General features: G+C 37.9%; 1 protein-coding gene across 2 annotated transcripts in view; it reads left to right on the top strand.

Annotated features, from left to right (window-relative positions):
- Window positions 1–2,477: 2,477 nt before the first annotated feature.
- The window catches only part of LOC103365476 (sentrin-specific protease 3-like), a 33,525-nt gene continuing 11,687 nt past the window's right edge, over window positions 2,478–24,315 (top strand). The window contains exons 1-9 of one of the 2 annotated variants that reach the window (XM_008292917.1): window positions 2,478–2,602; window positions 8,896–8,938; window positions 9,057–9,182; window positions 10,129–10,821; window positions 11,296–11,409; window positions 11,822–11,933; window positions 12,347–12,494; window positions 15,911–15,958; window positions 19,854–19,931. In XM_008292917.1, the coding sequence (XP_008291139.1) occupies window positions 9,095–9,182; window positions 10,129–10,821; window positions 11,296–11,409; window positions 11,822–11,933; window positions 12,347–12,494; window positions 15,911–15,958; window positions 19,854–19,931 (1,281 nt within the window). In that variant the 5' untranslated portion in view covers window positions 2,478–2,602; window positions 8,896–8,938; window positions 9,057–9,094. The remainder of the gene's footprint in view (window positions 2,603–8,895; window positions 8,939–9,056; window positions 9,183–10,128; window positions 10,822–11,295; window positions 11,410–11,821; window positions 11,934–12,346; window positions 12,495–15,910; window positions 15,959–19,853; window positions 19,932–24,315) is intronic. The other variant, XM_008292916.1, reaches the window with a different exon arrangement.

The following is a 24,315-nucleotide window of genomic DNA, read 5'->3' as shown; positions in this document are numbered from 1 at the left end:
TATATATATATATATCTTTTGGCTTTCTGTAACAGTCCACTCGAAAGGAGAAAAAAAACAAAAAATGTTTGTTGATCAAATTGCAAGACACTTCTCCACTCATCTAAGTTTGAAATGATAAAAGCTTATCACCTCTAAACAGTCTTTTTTTTTTTTTTTTTTTTTTTTACAATTTCTAAAAGACAAAAAGGTTAGCAGAAGGGAGCCAACTTTCACCTTTTCTTGCGTTCTTCAAGGGCAAAAAAGTTGCTTCCTAATCTGGGGACAGAGCTTTTGTAATTTTATTTTGTGGAAACTTACTTAAACCTTCAGCCTTTTGCCTCCTTCCAAGACAGCATCACAATGACATCACAACAGGATGATGATTGATCAACTTAAACCTTTTTTTTTTTTTTCTCTGGTGCAATGGGTGATGTTGACCTCTCCTTCAATTTTGAAGTTGACTCCATTGTTTTTCTATGGATCTTCTGGAAAGGTTCATTATGTTTTTCAGGAAGCTTACAGATAGCTTCTAAAGTTTCTGTTTAACCATGTTTTGCCTTTTCTTGTTAAAAAGGTTTTAGGATGTCAAGTTATACCAGTTATATACTTCAGTGCCATACAATTGAGAGCAGTTACCGTAACGTTAGTCCCCCACAGGGGGATAATCTCTATGATAGTATTGCAGCGTCACTGCACACATCAGTTGACACTGTTGCCCCTCTGAAAAAGAAGGTATGCAATTTGCAATTTTGAGGCTAGCTAACTTTGGAGCTGGCTGGGGACGATAATGCTGAATGCTAGAGGACTGGAGAATTGTAGAGAGGGGGCTGTCCAATACAAGAGTCTCGTCTAGCCGGAAAGACAACAGAGCTGGAAGAGATGGAGATTGGGGGTGACTGGAAGAATCCTCAAGGTCGGGGACCTTGCCATCCTTTGGTGCTTGACTTAGTAGCTAGCATGTTCCCCAGAAAGGAGACTCCTTGGCAGCCTTAGATGTTGTTTCTGGAGAGGCAGGATCTGAAAGGGAGCTGGGTGGAGGTGTCCAAAGGATGTAGACTAAAGGTTAGCTGACACAGGACTTGAAACTCCCTGGTAGCTAACAGGCAATCCAACCCAGTCTAATCACCTGTGGGATAAACTGGGAGCTAGCAGGCCCACATCTGGCCAATTCAGGAGCTGGCCGGGAATTAGCAGGCTGGTTGGACATAGAGCTGGCATGGGGCAAGAAGGCTGGAAAGTTAGGGTGTAAATGAAGTCTTTTGTGCAGCTTTTTTGCGTGCCACAAACAAAGCTGCCTCTGTAAGATCCTTGCTGGGGGCTCCTTTTCCATTACTCCTACAAACAGATTAGGTACTTCAAAAAACATCATAAAATCCATTGTCCACAAAGAGGTGTGCTGGGTCCATTACCTGCCAGTTTGTACGATCATGCAAAACAGAGAGAGGACCCAAAATATAGACATGGACGACTGATGTAAAACTGAACAAAAAGCAAACTTTAGTCCAAGCTGATAAAACAAACAAACAAACAAACAAACAAACAAACAAACAAACAAACAAACAAACAAACAAACAAACAAAAACCAATCCAGATATAACAAAAGCATGGCAGAAAGCAAAACATAATTTAAAAAAATCCAAAAGTAAACAAAAACATGGAATGAACAATGAAGAAACACAAAGGCTTAAAAACCAAAAGTATATACCAGACACACAGGAAATGCTGGGGATACACACAGGGAAAATGGCTGGAACACTGGTGGAAATGACACAAGACAAACCAGAGGGAGACAAGAGGAAAGGAGTGAGTATCTGGGGCAGGGGAGACAATGACACACAGGTGGAACACATTAGGGCGGTACATGTAATCAAACAGGCGGGAAAGCAGACAAAGACCTGGGAGTGTAAAGACAACTGAGACAAATGCGAGTACAAACAACAGGGAAACGCCAAAATAAAACAGGAAATAACTGAAACAACAGCGGGAGCTGAACTTAGTGTGTGCATTATCTGAAAAAAACTTGGTTGTAAACTACTAATTTAACACATAGTGCATTTGTAGTTATTTATTCCTTACAACAGCGTTTGTCTGCGAGAGAATTCCATTGTATAGATCTGTATGTCTGCTCTTAGAAATCAGAACAAGCGATCAAAATTAAAAGGAGTAGGACATTACATTCAGGATAAGGTTTGGTCATGTCGGGCTGAATAGTACACTTATATTTGCAAACCAGAAAATTCACACGACTCTTGATATTTGAGAAATATCGCACAGAACTTCAGGTGATATAGTGTACGGGGCTATTTTCACATCGAGTACACAGAGAGTTTAAGAGAATTGATTGCGCAACTGTTCTCATTCGCACTCCAGTCCAGAAGGTGACGGTAATGTGCCGAAAAGCTGTATCTCAAGCTCATTCACCGAAAAGACGAAGAAGAAGTAGAAGAAGAAGGAAAAAGAAGAAGAAAAACAAGGGCGACATCTGGCTGCTCCACACCTGACTTCATTGAATGAGGTTTAGCACCACTTAGTTTTGGTTCGAACCTAATCCAAAAATTCAACCCTCATTATTGAGTCGGAGGCACTTGGACATACCTTTATATAAATCTGCAGGCTAAGGGTAAGCACTAAATTGTAATACCTCGCTACGTAAGCTGTACACGAACCGGGCTTTTTATTTCGTTGTTGCTTGCATGGTATCTGCTTACATAGCGCTTAGCTAGTCGAGGACAACATGGCTAATAGCTAACATGTTAGCTATTTTGTTAGACAACAAATAATTGCACAACTCTTGTAGTTTTAGCTATTTTAAATTATTGATGATGGTGGTGGTGCTGTGACGTTGGCTGTCCACAGTTACTTTACAATAAGATTTGCAATTAGTGTGACTTTTATTCATTCTTATGTGGTGAAACTGACGGCGATTCTGGTAGGTCTCAACGCGCACAAAATACCCTTGGTATGGACTATTTCCTGCAAGAGATGTCATTACATAGCAGTTTTTATCGAAAAATCGTTTCTGTAAAGGGCGCGGGCAACATTATTAAGTTTTAAAAATGAGAATTTACCCAGTCTCTCCGTTACTACCATGGCTGTCTATAAACAATACACTCTGTCTTGCTAGCAAGGTAAAGTACGTGTTTTTCGCGTAAATGCACATGGTCATAAGAGTGCCGGTGTTTACAGAGCAGCCACACAGGACAAGTACATGTATTATGGATGAAGCGTAGATAATGTAGCAAATGTTGTGGTTTGCTAACACTTGATTACTTATTAGAAGAAGGTAAATCCAGATAACTTGAACAACCATTTAAGCGATCGCATGGTTCTGTTAATTAATAAAATACTTACGTTCAAGAGGGAGTTAATTAGAACTGCCCTTATATACCTGTGTATAAAAGTGATGCCATTTTCAGCTAATTGTGACGTTTGTTTCACCGCCATTGGCAGACGTGAATGGTGCTGTGAAGTGGACAGGGCTTGATTACTCCAGTGATATTTTGGGTGGGTGTTTCTAGAAAAATTAGGTTTGGATCCAACGCGAAGTAATACTTTATGTCCACATTTATCAATACCTTATATAAGTAGAAACACTAAATACACGATCATGTAACAGAGCGAAATATGCCATAATTTATGTGGTGAGTACACTATTAATTGTCTACTTCTCAGTACAATTTAATCACCAAATAATTTTCCCTTCACGGTTTTTTTTGATTACATATGTGCAGTGATAACATATCTTGAGTCAAACATAATTTATGTAGTGTATTTTACAGGACATTGATTGGCATTTAATCAAATAACAAAACTGACTGAAGTGGAAGTATTGTGTGTATTCGACTTTTCAATTTTCAAATCAAGTGAGCAGACTGATGTACAAATTGATAATCAGCACGCCAAAAGTTATGTAATCACTACTCTTTACAATAAGTGGGAAGACTCTATAACATTTGTAGTGGTTATTCATCTCCTCATTTTTGAAACTCTGGCCCCACTTTGCTCATGAATGCTGTTGTTTTGAAAATGGACAGGAGCAGCTCAACAAACCTGTGTATATCCTTCTATTAGAGACCTCAGGGACAGTCAGTTGCCCCTCTTCCTCAGAAAATCAAAGACCAAAATCCACTATGAATTCAACCTACCAACTACCAACAAGTATTGTCTGTTCATCCAAAGACTGATCTAGTATGTCTGTGCCATCGATCCCAACTGAAAATTAAAAACACTACTGAGCTGTAGAGTGAGACTGTGTGACATGTTTCTTCATTGCAAAGGATATGGCTTCAGGACCTTCTTTTCAGTATGTGACTTTTGTTTGATATGCCTTTTGATCCAAACAATTACTGTCATAAGTTTATTTAGACCCATCAGCCACAGCACTAAAACTACGGAGAGGTGCAGTGAATAACATTTATCATCTCTATTTGATGTAGTGTTCTGGTGGGATGCCTTGGTTCCTTGTATTAATTTGCATAGTGTTAAGGATCATACCACTCAGCTAAACATTGTTACAGGAAACTTATTGTTAGACAGTAGAATTTATCAATGTTCCCAAAACTCCTTACATTGCAGGCTAAAGTAGATGCTGCTAGGTGACTGCAGTGCTTTCAGACAGGTGTGTTACTTTGAAAAATTACTTTTGAAAGAGTAAAATAAGGTGTTGTGAAGTCACATTTGTCAGATGTCTGAAATGAAACCAAATTATTTTATCTACATGTAGTGTTGTATAAATCACAGCAGAAGCAGAGTTTTTTGTTGTTGTTGACTTGAGCGCATTTTTACATGTGAATACTGGAGTCAGTTGTGTTAATTTAAAGGTAGGAGGCCAAAATCATGATTGTGATTAATATTCATTTTATTTTCTGCATTTTGTTTTTTTAAAATAATCAGATTGCTTTATCTTTGGAACACACAACAGCTAAACAGCTTGTTTTATGCGTAAGGCACAGACAGACAGAGCAACGGAATAAATAAAAATATAACCTTTCCCCACTGTGGCTAACACAGTAGCTACCTGTGCTAATGATCATTCATTGGCACAAATGGAACCTTTGTTGCCTTTGTGGTTAGTGTGTTGTGTAGTGTATGTACTCTGTATTAGGGTTCGTGCTTCTTCTTGACTGTCGAAATAAGATCTGTGTAAGTAGGAGGACATAGTCTTTGTGCATATGGTCCAGTCTGAAGCAGATTTGAGTTTGTTTTTAAGTGTGTCCAAAGCATCAGAGAGACAGGAGAGTCTTAGGTGGGAACTATCCCAGTAACAACTCTTCAGTTAAGTCTTCAAGTGACTGAAGTGACCCAAGTGTGTTTTGTATTTCCATTGATTGTTACTGTGCGCAAGTGCTCTTTAAGACTGAAAGTGTGTATAGAATTATTAAATAGCAGTAGGATACACTTTTGTCCCTCGTGCAAATACAAATGCTGTACATGGCACAATCAAGCTTGTATGATTTACTGCAACAAATGAGTCGGAGCCAGCATATATTACAATTACAGTCAGATGATAGATTCAGGAGCTGAAATGAGAACAGTCCCCATCTGATTACAGTTCATAAAGGCAGATAAATTATGAGGCATTATCTGGAAACATGTAGGTCTACTGTACATAAGAACATTTCCTGTTGTTTTGAATGGTTTCAGTCCAGCAAGAATTGAGATAAGTAACATAATTGTCAGGGTCTTTGATAAAAGGTTACATTTAATAACTGTGTTTACAATATCAGATATGTTAATGTAAACGGTGGCATTAAGACGAATAGCCACGTGGAAGTTGCACCGTAACTTTGTAGTATTTGGACAAGATTTATATTCACGCTGAATCCAGCATTCCGTAAATGTAAGCAACAGCGCTATTGATTATTGTTAGTACTAAAACCAGATTGTAGGTACACTTCTGCCACAACTGAACTGGTGCGGCGCAATATACAACCGTTAATCAGGATACGTTTGCTCTTCATGCCACTTTGAAACAGAATTTGAAAATTAATATGATTCTTATTCAGATTAAGTTCACATGATCCATGTCTACATATGCTACACGCATGTGCTCCTGTTTCAATTTGTCCAGTTGTCTGCACTGATAGTGTGATTGGTTGTGTCTTACTTGTGCTACATACCTGTGAATGTTAGCCAAATTGTATTTTGAATTTAAGTCTTCAAGCTTTAAAAACCCCCCTGTGGTGAAAATCAAGTTTTTTTTTAGCTATGCTAGAAGACATATCATCAGCTAACTCAATGTCATGGCAGTTTTTGGGTTTCGTACTTAACAATCAAGGGAACTAATCCTGTTAACTTGTTGGGGTGGGGCTTTCTGCATCATTCTTCTTCAGAATCTGTTTGTGGTTTAAACATATATGGCTGAATGTCTCTAGTATTACAGTTTATTGTTGTGTAGTATATAACAGTTTGACAGTGTCTGAGCAGGGTTATATGTTAGCTAGTATGCCCAGCTGCAGCCAGTGGGGAAGGGTAAATGGAGAGAAAGGCAGGTACTATTCTACATTCTAGAGGAACCAAAGGTTTAGAGTTACATATATGCAATTTTTAAGTCGGAGAGGGCTATTTTAAAGTAATAACATCTAAACATTTAACTTTGATACACAGAGAAGAGTTTTTAGTAGTTTCATTAATGCCTGGAGAGGGACTTTAAACTGGTATGCCAACACTGTATTTAAGGTGCTGTGCTTGCATAACTTGCACCACCAGAGGTCAGTCGCTGCTAATAGAACAGGCATCTGAGCTATAAAAAAAAAGAGAGAGAGAGGGCACAGTGGCTGCAAGTAGCTAGGAAATGTAACAGGACGAGTAAAAATGGATACCAAATGGACAATATCATGGACAATAGTGAGGCATGGGTCAGGATGTGATACCCACCCTACCTGTTATAAGACACGCACACAGACGAGAGAGAGAGGGAGAGAGAGGCAGAGACACACACACACACACACACACACACACACACACACACACACACACACACACACACACACAAAGAGGACTTTACTGCTACACAACTTTCTGGCAAGTTATTGATGATTTGTTGGAACAAGGTGCAGGTCAAGGGCCCACTTATATTTTTTGACATAAATTTATTAGCTGCAATTTATTAGACTGCTGGTCTGCTACTACCAACCACAACACTTCAATTCAGCCCACCAGTGTGTTGTATCCATCCCTGCTGTGTCATCCAGCAAAAATCTATGGAAGAAGGGCATTTTCATACATGCTACAATGAGTTTTGACATTGTAGCTCAGCAATTACTCTCCCTTTTTTTTTTCTTTACAAAAATACCAGTATATACCATATACCCTAGTGAAGTGTCAGAAGGGTGTGAAAACATAGGTGATATGAAAGCATGCAATATTACAAGTTCAAGACCACAAGTGGGGGGTATCTAACAACCCCTTAGTTGAGTTTAAGAAGAGTTTTCTACCCTTTCCACTGACTGCTAGCTTTGCCAGCAACTGCCTGAATTGAGTTTCAACTCTATGCCAAATGTTTACAATCCCACTAACAGCCATTAATATTATTATGCTGGACAAATGCAACAGCCTACAGTTGATGAGCTTAAGGCATATCACATCAAGTACTACAACAAAAAGTCTTCTTGAAGTAATTATGTATTTTTTCCAAATTAGACACTTCTGCACACCAGTTTCAGAAGTCCATCCATCCATTAGCTATACACTGCTTCATCCTCACAAGGGTCACGGGGGGGCTGGAGTCTATCCCAGCTGACTTAGGGTGAAGGCAGGGGACACGCTGGACAGGTCGCCAGTCTATCGCAGGGCTACACTGGGACAGGCAACCAAGCACACTCACATTCCCACCTACGGACAATTTCGAATCACCAGTTAACCTCAGCATGTTTTTGGACCCGAGAGAACATACAAACTCCATGCAGAAAGATCTTGGGTGTCCTCACCGGGACTCCAACTGGGGATCTTCTAGCTGCAAAGCAATGGCACTAACTGCCGAGTCACCTTGCAGCCCAGACCCAGAAGTCCTTTGGTAGAAATGTATTATCTAAGATAGGTTTTGTTGATGAGCTCTGGTGTTATTTAGTTTGTAAAAAATAAGTTATTATATGTGGTATTTTTCAAATCCCAATCTGTAAACATTGATGTTGTTGTATTGAAAAATAAATTTGGTTCGTCTGTGTTTTCATTTTGCATTTTTGACAAGATAAAATTATTTGTTCTTTTAAATGTATTTATATTATTTGCCCTGATTTTTTTTTTTTTTTTTATAATCGCTGCATCCCCATAAAATGTTTTTGTTATGTGAGGGCATTGTGTTACAGAATCACATTAAAATATGGAATGCTTTTGAGCTCATAGATGAGCCAACGAGTGTTAGGGCTTAATTTCCCCACATCCTCACCAATAGCCTAAACTCATGCAATGAATAACAATGACATGTTCCTTCTCAAATTGTCAAACATTTGAAACAATTTCTGCTCAACTATCTCTTATGGTTCTATCTCGAATGAAGTGGGTTGATAGGCTCATTTTAAATTATTATTATTTATTTTTAAAAATGAAATGAAATTAATTTATTTACGTTTTTTAAATTTATATGATGAGAGATGGTTAAGCAGAAGGTCCCCAATGATTTGAGATGAAATGACTGTTTACAGGATGACAGTCTTATTTAAGTGATTTGTATTCAATCATCCATTTAAATGACATTGCTAAATTATGCATAAACAAAAGAATTTAGTTCTCAGTGTGAGGGAGAAATATCACTCAACTATAATAAATTGGCAGTGTGACCAATGTGGATCACTGTGGAGCAGCTGTGTTCAGAGTAATGTTCAGTCTAACTTGAGGTAACTAGCAAGTTACATTTGCACCGACAGTTATGTAGTTCGCTCCAGCTTCTGAGGTGCTTTCCACTTTGTCTTTAAGACAGGCTGAAATTCCTGGCTCGTTTTGCTGTGACAGCAAGGAGGTACTGTGTAATTCCCAAAACTAATGTCCATACTTTAATAAAACTCAGATTCTCCAAATTGTTTGTAAGCACATTGTGTGATTACACCCACAATACATACTGTGTTTGCTGTTTGTAGGTGACGAGCTGGCGCAGGTCGTGGGTTGTTCGTGGATAATGCGAGACAGTGGAGGTAGCCTGGCCCAGAACCGCTGGCAGGGAGATCTGGGTCTGACTGCTGTGGGGCAGAACGACACAGGAGGAGGTGAACACTTTACTTGTGGTTAAAACATGTGCATCCTAGTTAAGCTTGTAATATTATGAATTATTGTGTAGGTGGCAATGCAGTGAGTCAGGTCATGAGTGGCAAAGGGTGCCTTCACATTTTTGCTTGTACTTTTCTTTAATTTGCTTCATAAATCTTGGGTAATTTAATCTGAAATCATCAAATTTTGCCTAATTAAAAATAAATAAATAAATTGCTTAGTTTTATTTTGAGAACCATTTTCAAACTCAAGATCTCTGTTCTACTTGGATGAGGTTTTCTAGCAACAATTTTGTTTTTGTGGTATAGTTGGTCATACCTGCTCATTCAGTTACAAAAGTCTAATGAAAATAACCTTTTGTCCTTTTTGTGACCAAGTGTCATATTAAAAAATATTCTGTTATTTTTTTATTATTGTGACATTCAGCTACATATGTTTCTGATAATACCACCAGCTGATTTCTCCATGTTATTATTACTATTATTTTTTGCTAATGAGTGCTCAAAGATGGAACTTTCCATTATAGCTCCATTTTTTTTTCGAATTTTAACTTGCCCATAATCAGTGACTGTGTGATCTTCTTGTCCAATGTTAAAAATATTGTGACTAATAATTTTAGGATTTCATCTTTACTAGTTTCTGAGATATTGTCATCCAAACATAGCCTCAAATTTCAATGTGCAAAAAAATTTGCTTAAAGTGAGTCAATGTTTTTTTTTTTTTTTAAAGGTGTAAGGAATGTAATTTGTTGTACCTATCTAAGGGCTCTTAGCTCTTTGATCTCAAAGCCCAACAGAATTTTCCCTTTGTGTCTTAACTATGAACGTTTGGTAAATAAATTCCAATGGAAATTGGAAAAGTAAAAAACCTAAAGGTATTTGGGTCACTATAGTACATGGATTTATACAGCTGATATATTTAATCACTGCTAATGTTTGTGTTTAGGTGGGATTCCTGGAGACCACCTCATAGTCCCAGTGTCAGGCCACAGTGTTTCCAGCCCCATGCACCTCAGATTTGGACAGAAAGAAAAAGTGTGGACAGGCGAGTATGTAGACGAGGAGGAAGATGGGATGGGTGGGATAGAGGCAATAGGTGATGAGGAAGAAGTAAACAATTTGGATGGGAAAGAAATGTGTGAGTTTGAGGGCAAAGGTTGGGAAAACAATGAGGATGAAGAAGAGGAACAAGAGGTAGAAGAGGATGGAAACCAGGACGAAGAGGAGTGGGAGATTCCAGATTTTCCCTTCCAGTCCACTGAGTACCCTCATTCACAACAACACAAGCATCATGGACCACAACAGAAAGCAGAAAAAGTTGGTGTAGCCACGGTAGAGGATACTGTCTCCCAGGCAGAAGCAGGGGACTTGTTTAGGTCCCACCTCAGTAGGTACAATGCTCTGAGGAGGCTCAGGCGTTTGCAGCGTTTGCGATCCCATGGATTTCGACTCACCCAGCACTGGAAGAGCTGGCGTCAGAGAGCCCGGTGGATAAGCTCACTGGGACACCGACGGAGCCAGAGAGGTCAAAGGCACAATCTGTATGGCAAGCAAAGGAGGATAAAAAGTTATCAGCGGTCATCATACAGTGAAGAAGAGGATGACAGCAATGACAAACAGTTCACAATGTCTGAAAAAGGTATTGATGTACTTATTTACTTCTAAAGCTAGGTCATGTGTATAGGCTATATATGAAATTGGCACAGTTGTTTTTTTTCTTCCTTTTTTTTTAAAGACAAAAACTAAAACATGTTAGTTGATCGCTCATTACTTTTTAACTTCCCTACCCTGTCTTTAATGCTCAACTCTCAATAAAATATTGATCTGCAGTAATATTTAGCAATATCTGTGGGACAGTACAACAAAATTGGCAAAATTACTTATCAGCCCACAATGCATTTTTCCCCCAACTTCTTAACTGAGATTTTATGAAGTTTAGGCTTGCCTGTCAATGTTTCAAATTGCGCTATAAGTGTTAAGTTTCCATTAAGAGACCAGTATGCAGGATTGTACTTTCACCAAATTGCTTTTTTTGATTTAGGTGGGAGAAAAAAAATGTCTATAAAATTGCATAAAAATGTGTAATTTTATTTTATTTTTTTGGGGGGGCCAGATAAGCAGATAAATGGGTCTTCTGTGGACAAGCAAGAGGAGAGAGTAAGACGGGAAGTGGAGGTCAAACCAGTGGAGTTGGCCCTTACTGAGGAACATACAAGTTGTGTGAGTGGTATGCATCTGAGATAGAGGTTACTGACTCATATTTACTGACAGTCAGAAAAATTTAAAACTAAATGTCTAAGATGTTTTTGACAACATTGGCAGTTTTGTTTAGTTTGTCATATATTTGTCATTCATTATGAAATTTCCAAAACATTTCGTTGATATTTGTTTGCCTGTTTCTTGTAACACAAGCCAATCAATTAATTCGTATTTTTTGAGTTTACATAGATCCACATTAGGGGGACACTCAGAAACTTTTCAGAAAGGCCTTTTGTTTTCACTAGATACTTTGACCACACGTTATAATAATACAAATAAGAAATAGAAATGATTAAAATGAAAGAGTTTGTCTTGAATGAACACTTTTGTTTGGTTGTTGAAAATTTTTTATTTATTTTTTTAATGTCTTCTGTCTTGAGGTATTCTTGAAGAGTCTTTACAGCAGTATGGCAGTTTAATTCCTATCCATGTGGATGACATCTTGGAGAAGCTTCAGGACATCTTCAGCGAAAGCTTCTCACAGCCACACAGGTCAGAAATGGTGTTTGGTCCTTGGATAAAATGATAAAAAGTTATTGCTCTTTTTTTTTTTTTGAACTGACCTCCATTTATGGGAACAGTGTGGTATAGACACTCCATTTCCTGATGTTTAATTGGTTGATTAAGAAGAGAAATCCCTTAGATATGAGAGATTGATTAATTAATTAATTAATTAATTAATGCAATATGTACATTTAAACAATATAGATGTCTTCAAACTTTGTCTGGTTATTCAGGTTAATCCAGACTGCATCATCACTGTTTAAGTGGCTGTCATGTATTCTTTTGTTATCCAATGCCCTGTTATACAGTGTGTAGTCTCAAGTTTATTACTGACAATATTTAGGCAAATTATTAAGTCAGTAAGGTACCAGTATTCATGCCTTTGATTTGTTCTTCATTAGGAAAGCAATGGTCCAGCATCTAATACAATCCTTCCAGCGTTCTTCAGGGTCAGCCATGGCTAAAACATTCAGAGTCAACTACAAACGCCATGTTCTGACAATGGATGACCTGGGCACTCTGTATGGACAGAACTGGCTCAACGACCAGGTACAAGAAATTATAGCTCAGTACCGTTAACATTTTGTTGATGCCATTACTCTTACTATTTTTTTTTTTTTTTTGATTGATGTTTTCACTTTGCTGCTCCTCTTAATGGTACTTTTTTTTTTATTTTTTTTTTATTTTTTTAATTTTTTAAGATTAAAAAGAAAAATGTCATTAACTATTTAGGCAGTCTTTAACACACCACTTTATTGGTACTATTGTTGTGATTGGAATGTACAACATATGATAAAATATTTGCTAAACTCCACTGTCACAAAGGGGCCAGGCCTTTCACTAAGAACCTGGTTACCGCTAGGTGGCCCACATTCACCCTCTCATCTATCATCCTCCCACTAGCCCCCAATCTGAAGGGACTTTGGGCTTGACTTTGACTTGAACCCCTGGTAGCAGAGGGAGGAATGGGCTGGTTCATTGTAGCTGCAACTTTAACAAAAATAGTTGCTAAGTCTTTAAATGGGTGCATTCATAAATTCAGGCTGACCTTTTGATCTCTTATGACAGCAATGTGAACAGTGGCTCATAAAATAATGGTTTCACTCACAAAATAAAATATCCCCCGTGTTTCGTTAAAGTGTCCAGCATTCTATAAGAATTTATAGCTCTCATGTGAACAGATGTCAAATAAATGTAGGTGCATTGTGTTTCTAAAATCTCTTTCACCTCTTCACTTCTAAGTAAAACATATAATGCAGGACTTTTTCTTTAACAGTATTTTTACTGTGTAATATTAATAGTTTTAGGTAGGAAGTAAACAGTACCACTAACATCAACATTCAGTTCGAGAAAGGGTGAAAATTAAGTAAGACAGTTCATCTGCGACCCTCAAATAACAAAGTCCTTCTGCTACTCTGTGTGCTCTAGGGACATGTCATTTTGTAGCCCAATAGATTTGAAATTGTAGCGCTAAGTAAGTGGAAAAAGTTGTGTTGTGATTTTTGCACACAAACTGCACATCAAGTGCTCTCTGTAATGTTTTGGGATGAATATCTGTGCTGAAATCTGGAGCAAGTCTTCCCCTAATTAATTCACACAATTCAAAGTGCCACGTGTGTGCCTATATTTTACTGTGACAGTAAATTTTAGAGTTGGGCCATGTTGAAAGTGGTAGGCAAATGTTAATTAGTCCAACATAGTAAGATTGCTGGTCCAACTTCTATGGAAAAGTAACCAGAGTGCACATTCAGACATTAGGCTGACACGTTCCGTTGCTGTCAGTTTAAAGGAACAGCGTGCATGTCAGTACACAAAATATAAAAAAGCAGAAACTGAACAGCAAACCACAGTAATTAAATCTTGTGGACCAGCCATATAGAAACATGTGTGTCCAAGAAAATATGCTGCCCACAAACAGAGACAGACTGGCTAAAAGTCAAGCATCAAATGTCTGCTTGATAACAGCTCTGTTTTAAAAAAAAACAAAAAAAAAACTGTTCTTGGGCCCAAACTCTGAAATGAGCATCAGATAGCAGAGGTTTATGTTCATTTATGACTTTCGCTTCAATCCCATTTTGTGTGCCAAATCCATCTTCATATGATGCACAATTGGTGTGGCCATTAATAGCTATTGGCCCTACTAAGTCTTTCTGTTTCAATTAATACACCGCTATGTTTATTCATAGACAGGGGTGGCTGTGGCTCAGGTGGTAGAGCGGTTGTCCTCTGATCATAAGGTTAGCGGTTCCTTGGGCAAGACACTGAAACCGAAGTTGCTCCCAATGGCAGGCAGCACCTTGCATGGCAGCTCTGTCGTCATTGGTGTATGAATGTGTGTGAATGGATGAATGAAACATTGTAAAGCGGTTTGAGTGCCACTAAGGTAGAAAAGCGTTAAAAAGTGCAGTCCATTTACCATTTATGCAACATAGCCTCTGCAAACTGTTCAAAGTAAAAATCAAGCATATGAGTCACTGGAAACCATAACTTTGTAGGTGCAACAGAGTTGTTAAGTCAGTTTTCATGAATCAGTGTAATCAAATGTTGCAGCCTCACCTTCAAGTACACAGATAAACTAAATCAGTCTAATAAATCAGAATGTCAGTGTCCCAATATACAGTGCTGTAAAAATAAGTATTGGCCCCCCTATATCTTTTATTTTTGCATATTTATCACGCTTAAATGTTTTTAGATCATCAAACTAATTGTAGTATAAGATAAACAGCCAAGAAAACACAAAATGCAGTTTTTGAATGATTAGTTTATCTGTTGAAGGAAAAATGTTGTTCTGCCCACCTTGGCCTATGTGAAAAAATAATTGCCTGCTTTGTTACCAGTCCCTCAAGTTACCAAATTAATTTGGCAATTAGGTTCAGTTTCACCAGACACACCTATGTATGATTGTTGCCAGGCTTGTTAAAACTAGACCTCACATAAATAGAACCTGTCTGGCATTGTGAAGTAGGCTAAAGGTTCTCAAAAAGCAGCACATAATGCCATGTTCTAAAGAGATGAAAGAACAGATGCGAAACAAAGTCACTGACATTTATCAATCTGGAAAGGGTTCCAGAGCCATTGCTAAGGCTCTGGAACTCAAGGGAACCGCAGTGAGAGAGCCATTGTCCACATAACGAGAAAACGTGGATTCATAATAGCAAATGGTTGAAAAGGCGTGTTCATTGGAAAGATGAATGCAAATGCCTTGAAAAATAAGAAATGCCAGGGAAGGTAAAAGTTAAAATTGCAAGACAGCAGTAACATATATGTAAAACTCTTCTTTGTATTGCTGTCAAAATGATTTTTAATTTGGCAGTTTTTAGCCCATGTACAGTTGTCTGCTGAGGGATTAGCATATGATTTTTTAAAAAAAAGGAGTTTGGTTTGAAGTTTGAGACACGAAAAGTAAAATGAGGATCATATCAATTATAATGCCATAAATCAATATTATAAGTGAACATAGCGTGACCACATTGCACATAGTTTTTCAAGCCTCTTGGTAGGTATGTTGTTCCAGGCATCTTGGATATTTTACCACACTTTGTATGTGGGTTGATGTAGTTGTTAATGACTTCTGTATCTTCATGTTATCCCACTGACAACATTATTTTGAGATCTGGGCTTTGTTTGGGCTTATTGTCATGTTGCAGATTGATTTTAAAACCGATCAGACGCCTTCCTTATTGTGTTACATGACTGATAAGAATCTAAACATTTCAACTCAAAATCTTTGCACAGTTCTGTATGTTGTGAAGGAGCATTCCACATAGAGGAATGTGATCCCCATCTTTCATGCCTTATGTTATTAAAATGTCATGGAAATACGCTGCAAAATGATTTCAAGAAAACTATTTATACCCTGTATCACCATGTGTAATCACTGAGCGGAAAAGCTGCTGTGTCTTTTGCAGCTACACACTGTTTCTTTTCACATTACATCCTGGCTTGTTTCTTTGTGCTTTATTCAGGTTATGAACATGTATGGTGATCTGGTCATGGACTCTGTGCCGGAGAAGGTAAGGAGAAAAAAAAAGAAAAACATATTTCCATTTATAGGATAGATTGAGAAATATGTATTTTATTTTCTTTCTTTTCTATTTCTGTATTCTATGTAGTAAAAAAATAAATAAAAATGCACAACAGCATTTTTACCTGTACACATTCACCCAAGTCATATGTATAACCATTGCATTATGTTTCCTGTTTGGATTTTTCTATGCCAAGGGCATTATGTTTCCACCTGTATGATTGGTAAATGTTCTTTACTTTACTAGAGATTTATCTTAGTGGAACTCAGTCAACAATGTTTTCCATTTGCACCCACACTCAAACACCTATGGCAACAGAACACACCTTTTATCATAGTTTGGTTCAAGTGATCTGCAAAGAAACTAGACTTCTGCACTTTGACTTTAGAAAAGCTTGGGATGCAATACTTATGGCAATTAACCAATCTTTTCATCCAAATCCCGCTAGAAAGTGTAAAAAGCAACAAAGTCCATACTGAGAGTAGGGTGTTGTGGCAGAGTGATTTAAGTAGAAGACCTTCACCTGGGAGAGGTGGTCTGAATCCTCTGCAAAGCCAAATGTTAATGCAGCTTTTGGCTTGACAGAGAGGGAAGAGCTCCAAGAGCAAAAACTGTATTTTCAAATTCTGGCAGTTTTTTTTTTTGTTTTTTTTTTGCCTTCTCATTCCACGCTATGCTTTTTCTAAGATGAATGTAATAAAGGGAACTACACCCTATGAAACAGCACAACCAGCCATTATTGTTAGCAAAAAATAATGTAACCGATTTTTGTGCTGAAATATCCAGTTGAGCATGAAAAGCTGCTGTTAGTGAAGTGTAGACAGATTTGGTCATACACAGAGAAGTAATTGCTAACAAAATCACATAAGTAGCAAGGGTTATATCAGAGAAGCTTGCTGGGTCCCAGGTAGAGAGGATGCCACTTTCTGCAGTGTATAATATTAGAAATTCAACAGGTAGCTCTGCAGCATATGCAGGATGCTCTAAAGTCAGAAAGTTATATTACATCATGTGCTGATACCATAACAAAGTATGGACATACAAGTCCAAAAGATATGTAATACACAAATTAATAATAATTTGACATTATTTTATAGTTAGAATTATATCCATGACAAAAGGGTTGTTACACAATTTGTGATTTCAAAAAGAAACCTTAAACCCTACTGCTAATTCACTGACAATGGTGTACATCATGGGATTTTCCCAGGGCCACTGGGTCATCTTAAGTTGGGTAAAAATGTCAGGCACAGCATATTCAGGGCTTGCTTTTCCCTAAATGTCCTATCTTTTGAAGGAACTGTTTATGAAAAGTGTAAAATAAATTAGAATTACTTCAGATGTCATTCAAATTGTTGATAAGATAAGATATGCCTTTATTTATCTCGCAGTGGAGAAATTCACATTGTTGTCAGCAGCTTTACACATAGAGATACACATATACTCGACAGAAAAAATGTACATAGGAATGTAAGTATAAGAAATAGTGATCAGTGCTGTGTAGGATACAAAAATGAATAAGGTCTCAAAATTATGCCGATTGCTTTTTTTGCTTTGGGGACAGAAAAGACAGAACTGATGAAGAATGACTACGCATAAGTATAGAGTTGTTATTGAAAACAAAAAATGTGCTATCTTAGTAAGAAAGCATTTAATTTGTTCCTTTTCCACTGAAAAATCACAGGACACAGAAATAAACTGGAAAAAAACACTGCAAGCACATTGTTGACAAAATATCAGTATATCGAATGGAAAAAGTTTACCTTTTCACCATCTTGGAACAAGCAAACACTTGATCCTCTTTAAAACTGTACCTGCAGACAAAAGCGATGTACTCAGACGAATGACACCTAAATTTACATGGTGTAGTAATTTTCACAATTTAGTGAATGCAAAACACAAAGTACATTCCTGTAATCATCTCGTGTTTAAGCCCTTAAAATTAGAATGAAGGGTTCCAGATTAAGTGCCAATGATTAAAGGCAGTCAACAATTGAACCTGTCTGGTTAAACCTCTAACATCTTTGGTGTCATCATGTCAAAATCTAAAACACAATCTAAGGCCTTAAGCAATGCTGTAATAGCAAAATGTTATGGCTGCCATGACCCCTTCAACGGATTTCAAAAAGGTCCCCAGGTTGTTTAAAATAAATCAGCCCACTGTAAGGTAAATTATCTACAAGTGGTGTGGATTTCAAACAACTGCCAATTTGTCCAGGACTGGCTGCACCAGCAAATTCAGCCCAAGAGCAGACTGTGCAAATAATAAATTTCCAAGAATCCCCAAATTTCATCACAAGATCTGCAGGTAAGTCACAACTGTTGGTATCAAACTGCATGCGTCTACAATCCAAAAGAATGTGGATAAATTCGAACTGCATGGGGCATGTCAGGAAATAGCTATTGCTTTCCAAAAAGAGCACAAGAGAACTTTTTGCCAATGAAGCTCTAGGCTTCAGAGGCCTTTTAAAATTATTTTCTTTTGCTGGCTTTTTGCCTTTATTAGCAGGACAGTGGAGAGAGACAGGGAAGGGGGAGAAGAATGGGGGAAGACCTGCAGCAAATGGCTGTGGGCAGGAGTCGAACCCACGATTGCTGCCCCTGTATATGGGTTGCTGTCTTATCCGGTTGAGCTACTGGGGCGCCCCAGAGCAGGCTGGTACAGACAAATCAGAGATAGTTCTTATTATGTCACAATAATCATAGAGACGTTTGGTTTTGGCAGACCAAAGACAGCTTTTTAAGAGAAGAACCCTAATACCATCTGTGAAGTATGGTGCTGAATGATGTTAGGGTTTTGCTTCACTTTTCCCTGGGACTGAGCAGCTTCCAATCATGGATTTAGCAATGAAATTTTGGATCATATTCAGGAGTGCTTGAAGATAATGTGAGGCCATTTGCCAAAGGGGCCAATACTAGCCTTTGAGGCCAAGTGGGAACCTACTTGTCCACAGAAAAATGTTGCATCTGTTAACATTTCAGTTGAATGAATAAATGATAAAGCAAATTTTCTTTGTGGAGTTTTTTCAAATATGTCCCCTCTATCTGTAAGCACTGCTTCAAACAGGATCAAATGTTTGCTTGTCCAAAAAAAAAAATTAACTTGTCTTTTTCACACAACTGTTTTAGCGTTATGCAGCCTTTCAAACAAAAAATATTGTTGAATTCACACACAATCGATGGTAGCGAGAGAAACAGGAGGATGATGGGAAGAACAGGTTTCTTTCAGGATTTAAACTTGCCAGACTAGTTAAACTTTTGAGTCACAGGATATGCGAATTAGGGCCCTGAGCAAGTCAGCCCAATCGTTCTTACTTTTTTTCTTTGTAATGGTAATGGATGCCAATTTATGAGTTCTACAACTAAATAACTTCAACTCAACCCTCTGTACTTTTGATACCCCAAAAGAGCAAAATATTTCATAATTGGGCATTGATGTGTTTCCAAAGTTTTAGTTCTTGTAACATTTCTACAACAAACTAGAAAGCATTCTTACATTCATTTATGAGCAGTCTTGGGAAGAGTACATTCAGTGACATGGATAAAGATAAGATTATTACAACTGACTACTGAAAACCCAACCTATTCTATGAGGAAGACCCATACTTGTTATTATGCTCTCATGTGAGTTGTACATGTGTAACTGATACAGGTATTTTGACTAAATTTCAAGAAAACAAGTCTCAATACTCCAACGCGTCCAGACACCCCATTGGTAAACAAGGTTGACGGTCTTACTTCCATCACTATTGGACAATTGCAAGTGAAATGTGCAAGTCCATATTGATATATTTTGTCACATGTTGTAAAGTAGTTTCAGAGCCTTTGAACACTATTTCAGTTGTCTACCATAGTTCTTATTTTTTCCAATTCTCTTCTTCAGGTCCACTTTTTCAACAGCTTCTTTTATGATAAGCTGAGGACCAAAGGCTATGAAGGAGTGAAACGGTGGACAAAAAACGTAAGTGGATTTAAGACCCTTGCTACTAAATGAACTCTTTTCAGTTAATTTGTAACACAGGTTTTCTTTAAGTTAAAGATAGCTTGGGACATTTTAAAAAATATATATAAATATTTACCCATCTTTTAATTTTAAAGTAGATCAACAAAAGTAAGCAAATGTCCTATTAGGGCTTGGCATTTAAACAATCTCTATAACTAGTCAAAAATAGTTTCCCAAATAGCAAACATCAACTGATATGTTTACAAATCTGGGTGAATAGCAGAGTAATATTAACTGCGAGATATGCACTGACGAAGACATAAGAGGTGGCTCTTATACCATTTAAAAAGGTGACATTACCAACCCACTGAGTTTTAAAAAGGCAAAACTCAGTAAACTTTGCTCACCATGGAAAATCTAAACTTTAATGTCACCTAGCAATATATATGAACTTGTAGTTTTTAACTATGACAAAGCTTTATTTTATTCATTTGGGATTGTATCCCAAACTAAATACAGAATTACCCTAATTGAACTCTGGATCCTAACTCAAAGACTGTGATCATGGCCAGTCAAAGAGTTTTTTAACTGACTGTGTTCAGGCGACTTTGTTGAGCATGGACCTAAGCCCGATCCTTTGTTTACATCCGCTGTCACATAGGTGTTGTAAAGGGAAAGCGCAGTTAATTGCAGGATGCAGCTAAAATGTTAACTATTTTAAATTGGAGAACGAAAACAGTTCAACAGCCACTAATATCTGTAATGTGAGCATTTTGTGTATTTAATGTTGCCAATTTGATGCTTTCCTTAAAAAGTCAATACCTACCAGAGCACAGCGTGTTCCTTCAGGTAACTCAGGCAAAGGCTGCACCAAAGCAGCACATCCTGGAAGATATTTGAAATGGGGAAATTTCCTCACCAGGGCCAAAAAAAAAAAATTACTGCAAGGGTAATTGAATTCATCACGTTGGATGAGCAGCCCATTGCTGTGGTAGAGAATATACATTTTGGCAACTTGTAGAGCATATGTATGTAAGTGCCATAATTTGCTTCTGTTTGTATACCATTTAAATTAAAATAGTGCTTTTTAAAGGTATCTCAGCCTCAAAACAAAGTTCCTAAACCTTATACCAGATGTGACTGCCACTGGCTTTACCACTTTAAAGTGAAATTGAATTGGTTAGTAGTGTTGCCTCGCAGCAAGAAGGTTGCCGGTTCGCGTCCCAGTGGGGGCACCGGAATCTTTCTGCTTGGAGTTTGCATGTTCTCCCCGTGCAGCGTGGGTTCTCTCCAGGTTCTCCGGCTTCCTCCCACACAGTCCAAAAACATGTTGAGGTTAATTGGTGATTCTAAATTGTCCGTAGGTGTGAATGTGAGTGTGCTTGGTTGTCTGTCTCTAAGTGTGGCCCTGCGATAGACTGGCGGCCTGTCCAGGGTGTCCCCTGCCTTTGCCCTAAGTCAGCTGGGATGGGCTCCAGCCCCCCCGCAACCCTAATGAGGATTAAGCGGTGTATAGCTAATGGATGGATTTTTACTATACTAGCTTTACTACAATGCTGCACACTTGTGTTTTCATTTGTAGTGACTGTGAAAGTTAAAGTTAATATATTACACCATTGTTCTAGTTTTACTACTATTTTATAGCTTGATCAGGACTTTCATCCTTTATCAACTTTTACCTACTAATAAAAACAAAGTATAGAACAACAACAGAATAAACACAAATGATCGTTTAGTGAGCGACATTTAACTATCGGCTGCTGTCTTATCATTGAAATCATCGATTAACAACAAAATATAAAATCTATTTTAATGAATTTTGGCTTTTGCAATTTCTAAACTTCTTAAATTAAAAAAAAAATAAAATAAAAAAGTTTATCACTTATAATAAAGTGATACATTTTTAGTTGTTTATCACTGTGTATCCAATCTTCAGGTAAGTTTATTGGGGCAGTGTCTTCTCTGGCTCATTAGTGGGCAGAGAAACTAAAAAATTCACGGCCTGATGGTACTGGATAGCTGTATAGGCATTCATGATCAAGTATCATACTCAAAAATAAAAAATAAAACTTGGATAAGTGACTGAAAGTTGGCATTTGTCAGAAGGGTTTTTAAACAGTATTTCTCAGTTTTCAGCATCACATGGCATGAAAACCAAATAAGTATTTATTTGGAACCAGTTTTCTAAGATGCTTTTTGAACCCCTGTTGTAGAGGACCCAGAGTGGCCAAAAATATTGATGTTATCCACAAGAGCAGTGTGAGAAATATATGATGTATCTTCCTTCCTAAGACTGAAATCATATCTCTCAATGCACCACTGTCTGGGATAGTTCAGTCTCTTCTAAAAAAAATTTTTTTTTACATTCACAAGAGGAAAGGCTGAGGACTGGGCAGTTGTTTGGAAAATGCCTGGTTAAGTTAGTGGCATTCTTAGAATGTTGACAGATACATTTTTGTTGTATAGATACAGTACCAGTCAAAAGTTTTGACACACCTTGTCATTCAATGGTTTTTATTTATTTTAATTATTTTATACATTGTAGATTAATACTGAAGACATCAAAGAACACATGTGCAATTATGTAGTAAACAAAAAAGTGTAGTACAAACCAGAATATGTTTTATATGTTAGGTCCTTTGAAGTATCCCCCTATTGCTTTGATGACAACTTTGCACACTCTTGGCATTCTTTCAATCAGCTTCATGAGGGAGACTTGGAATGGTTTAAAATTAACAGATGTGCCTTGTCAAGAGTCAATTTGTGGAATTACTTGCCTTCTTAATGTGTTTGAGAACATCAGTTGTGTTGTGTAGAGGTAGTGTTTGTACATAGTGGATAGCCCTATTTGACTACTGCTGTTATCCATAGTATGGCAAGAACCACTCAACTCAGGAAAGAGAAACGACAGTCGATCATTACTTGACCGACCTGAAGATCAGTTAATCAAGAAATTTTCAAGAACTAGATATATCCTCAAGTGCCGTCGCACAAACCATCAAACACTACGATGACACTGGCTCTCATTAGGACTGGGAATACCAAGAGTTACCTGGGCTGCAGAGGATAAGTTCATGAGAGTTACCAGCCTCAGAAACTGCAAATTAACAGTACCTCAGATTAGAGCCTACATAAATTCCTCGGAGTTCAAGTAGCAGACAAATCTCAACATGAACTGTTAAGACGAGACTGTGTGAATCAGGCCTTCATGGTTGAATTGTTGCAAAGAAGCCACTACTGAGGATGAACAACAAGAAGAAGAGATTGTTTGGGCCAAGAAAAGCAGGGAATGGACATTAGACCTGTAGAAATCTGTACTTTGGTCTGATGAGTCCAAATTTGAGATTTTTGGTTCCAACTGCCGTGTCATGGTGAGACACAGAGAAGGTGAACCAATGGTTTCTGCATGTGTGACGCACAGAGGAGGAGGTGTGATGGTGTAGCGATGCTTTGCTGGTGACACTGTTGGTGATTTATTCAAAATTCAAGGCACACTTAACCAGCATGGCTACCACAGCATTGTGCAGCGCCATGCCTTTCCATTTCGCTTGTGCTTCCTAGGACCATCATTTGTTTTTCAGCAAGACTAGACCCCAAACACACCTTCAGGCTATGTAACGGCTATTTGACTGAGAAGGAAAGTGATGGAGTGCTGTCTCAGATGTCCTGGCTTCCACAATCACCTGACCTATACCCAGTTGAGATGGTTTGGGATGAGTTGGACAGCAGAGTGAAGGAAAAGCAGCCAACAAGTGCTCCAGCACTCCAAGACTGTTGGAAAACCATTCCAGGAGACTTCCTCATAAAGCTGATTGAGAGAATACAAAGAGTGTGCAAAGCTGTTATCAAAGCAAAGGGGGATACTTTGAAGAAATTAAAAGATAAAACATATTCCGATTTGTTTAACATGTTTTTGTTTACAACATAATTCCATATGTGTTCTTTCATAGTTTTGATGTCTTCAGTATTAATCTGGAATTTTGAAAACAGTTAAAATTAAAGCTGCAAGCAGCGTTTGTCGGGTCCTCGGTCCGCGTTGCAACTTGCCCGTCTGACCATGCTTCAAGTTAAACCTGCTTTAAGTTGAAGGAGCCATTTTTCTCTCTCTTCTCACCCTCAGACTGTCAGTGAGTCACATGAGCAGCTGCACTGACCTGCCAATCAGGATCAAAGCTGCAGGTGATGATGTCATTGTTCTTCATGCCCCTGGCTGAGAGAGCTGAGAGTTTTACTCACTTTCACTCTCCCATACAGCCACAATTTTCTCCAAATATGTGCAAAAACAACATATTTTTGTTGTAAATCTTGTTAGGAAGCCCTCAGTGTCATTTTTAAAGCTGTAGGACCTCTAGTTTTTTGTGTAGATGAGCAAATGTCACAGCATGTCTGCACATGTCCCATA

Source organism: Stegastes partitus, unplaced genomic scaffold (genome assembly GCF_000690725.1).
Source record: "Stegastes partitus isolate 25-593 unplaced genomic scaffold, Stegastes_partitus-1.0.2 Scaffold844, whole genome shotgun sequence".
NCBI classification, from domain to species: Eukaryota; Metazoa; Chordata; class Actinopteri; family Pomacentridae; genus Stegastes; species Stegastes partitus.
Note: the sequence above shows the minus strand (reverse complement) of the source record. Positions and strands in the feature narration are given on the sequence as shown.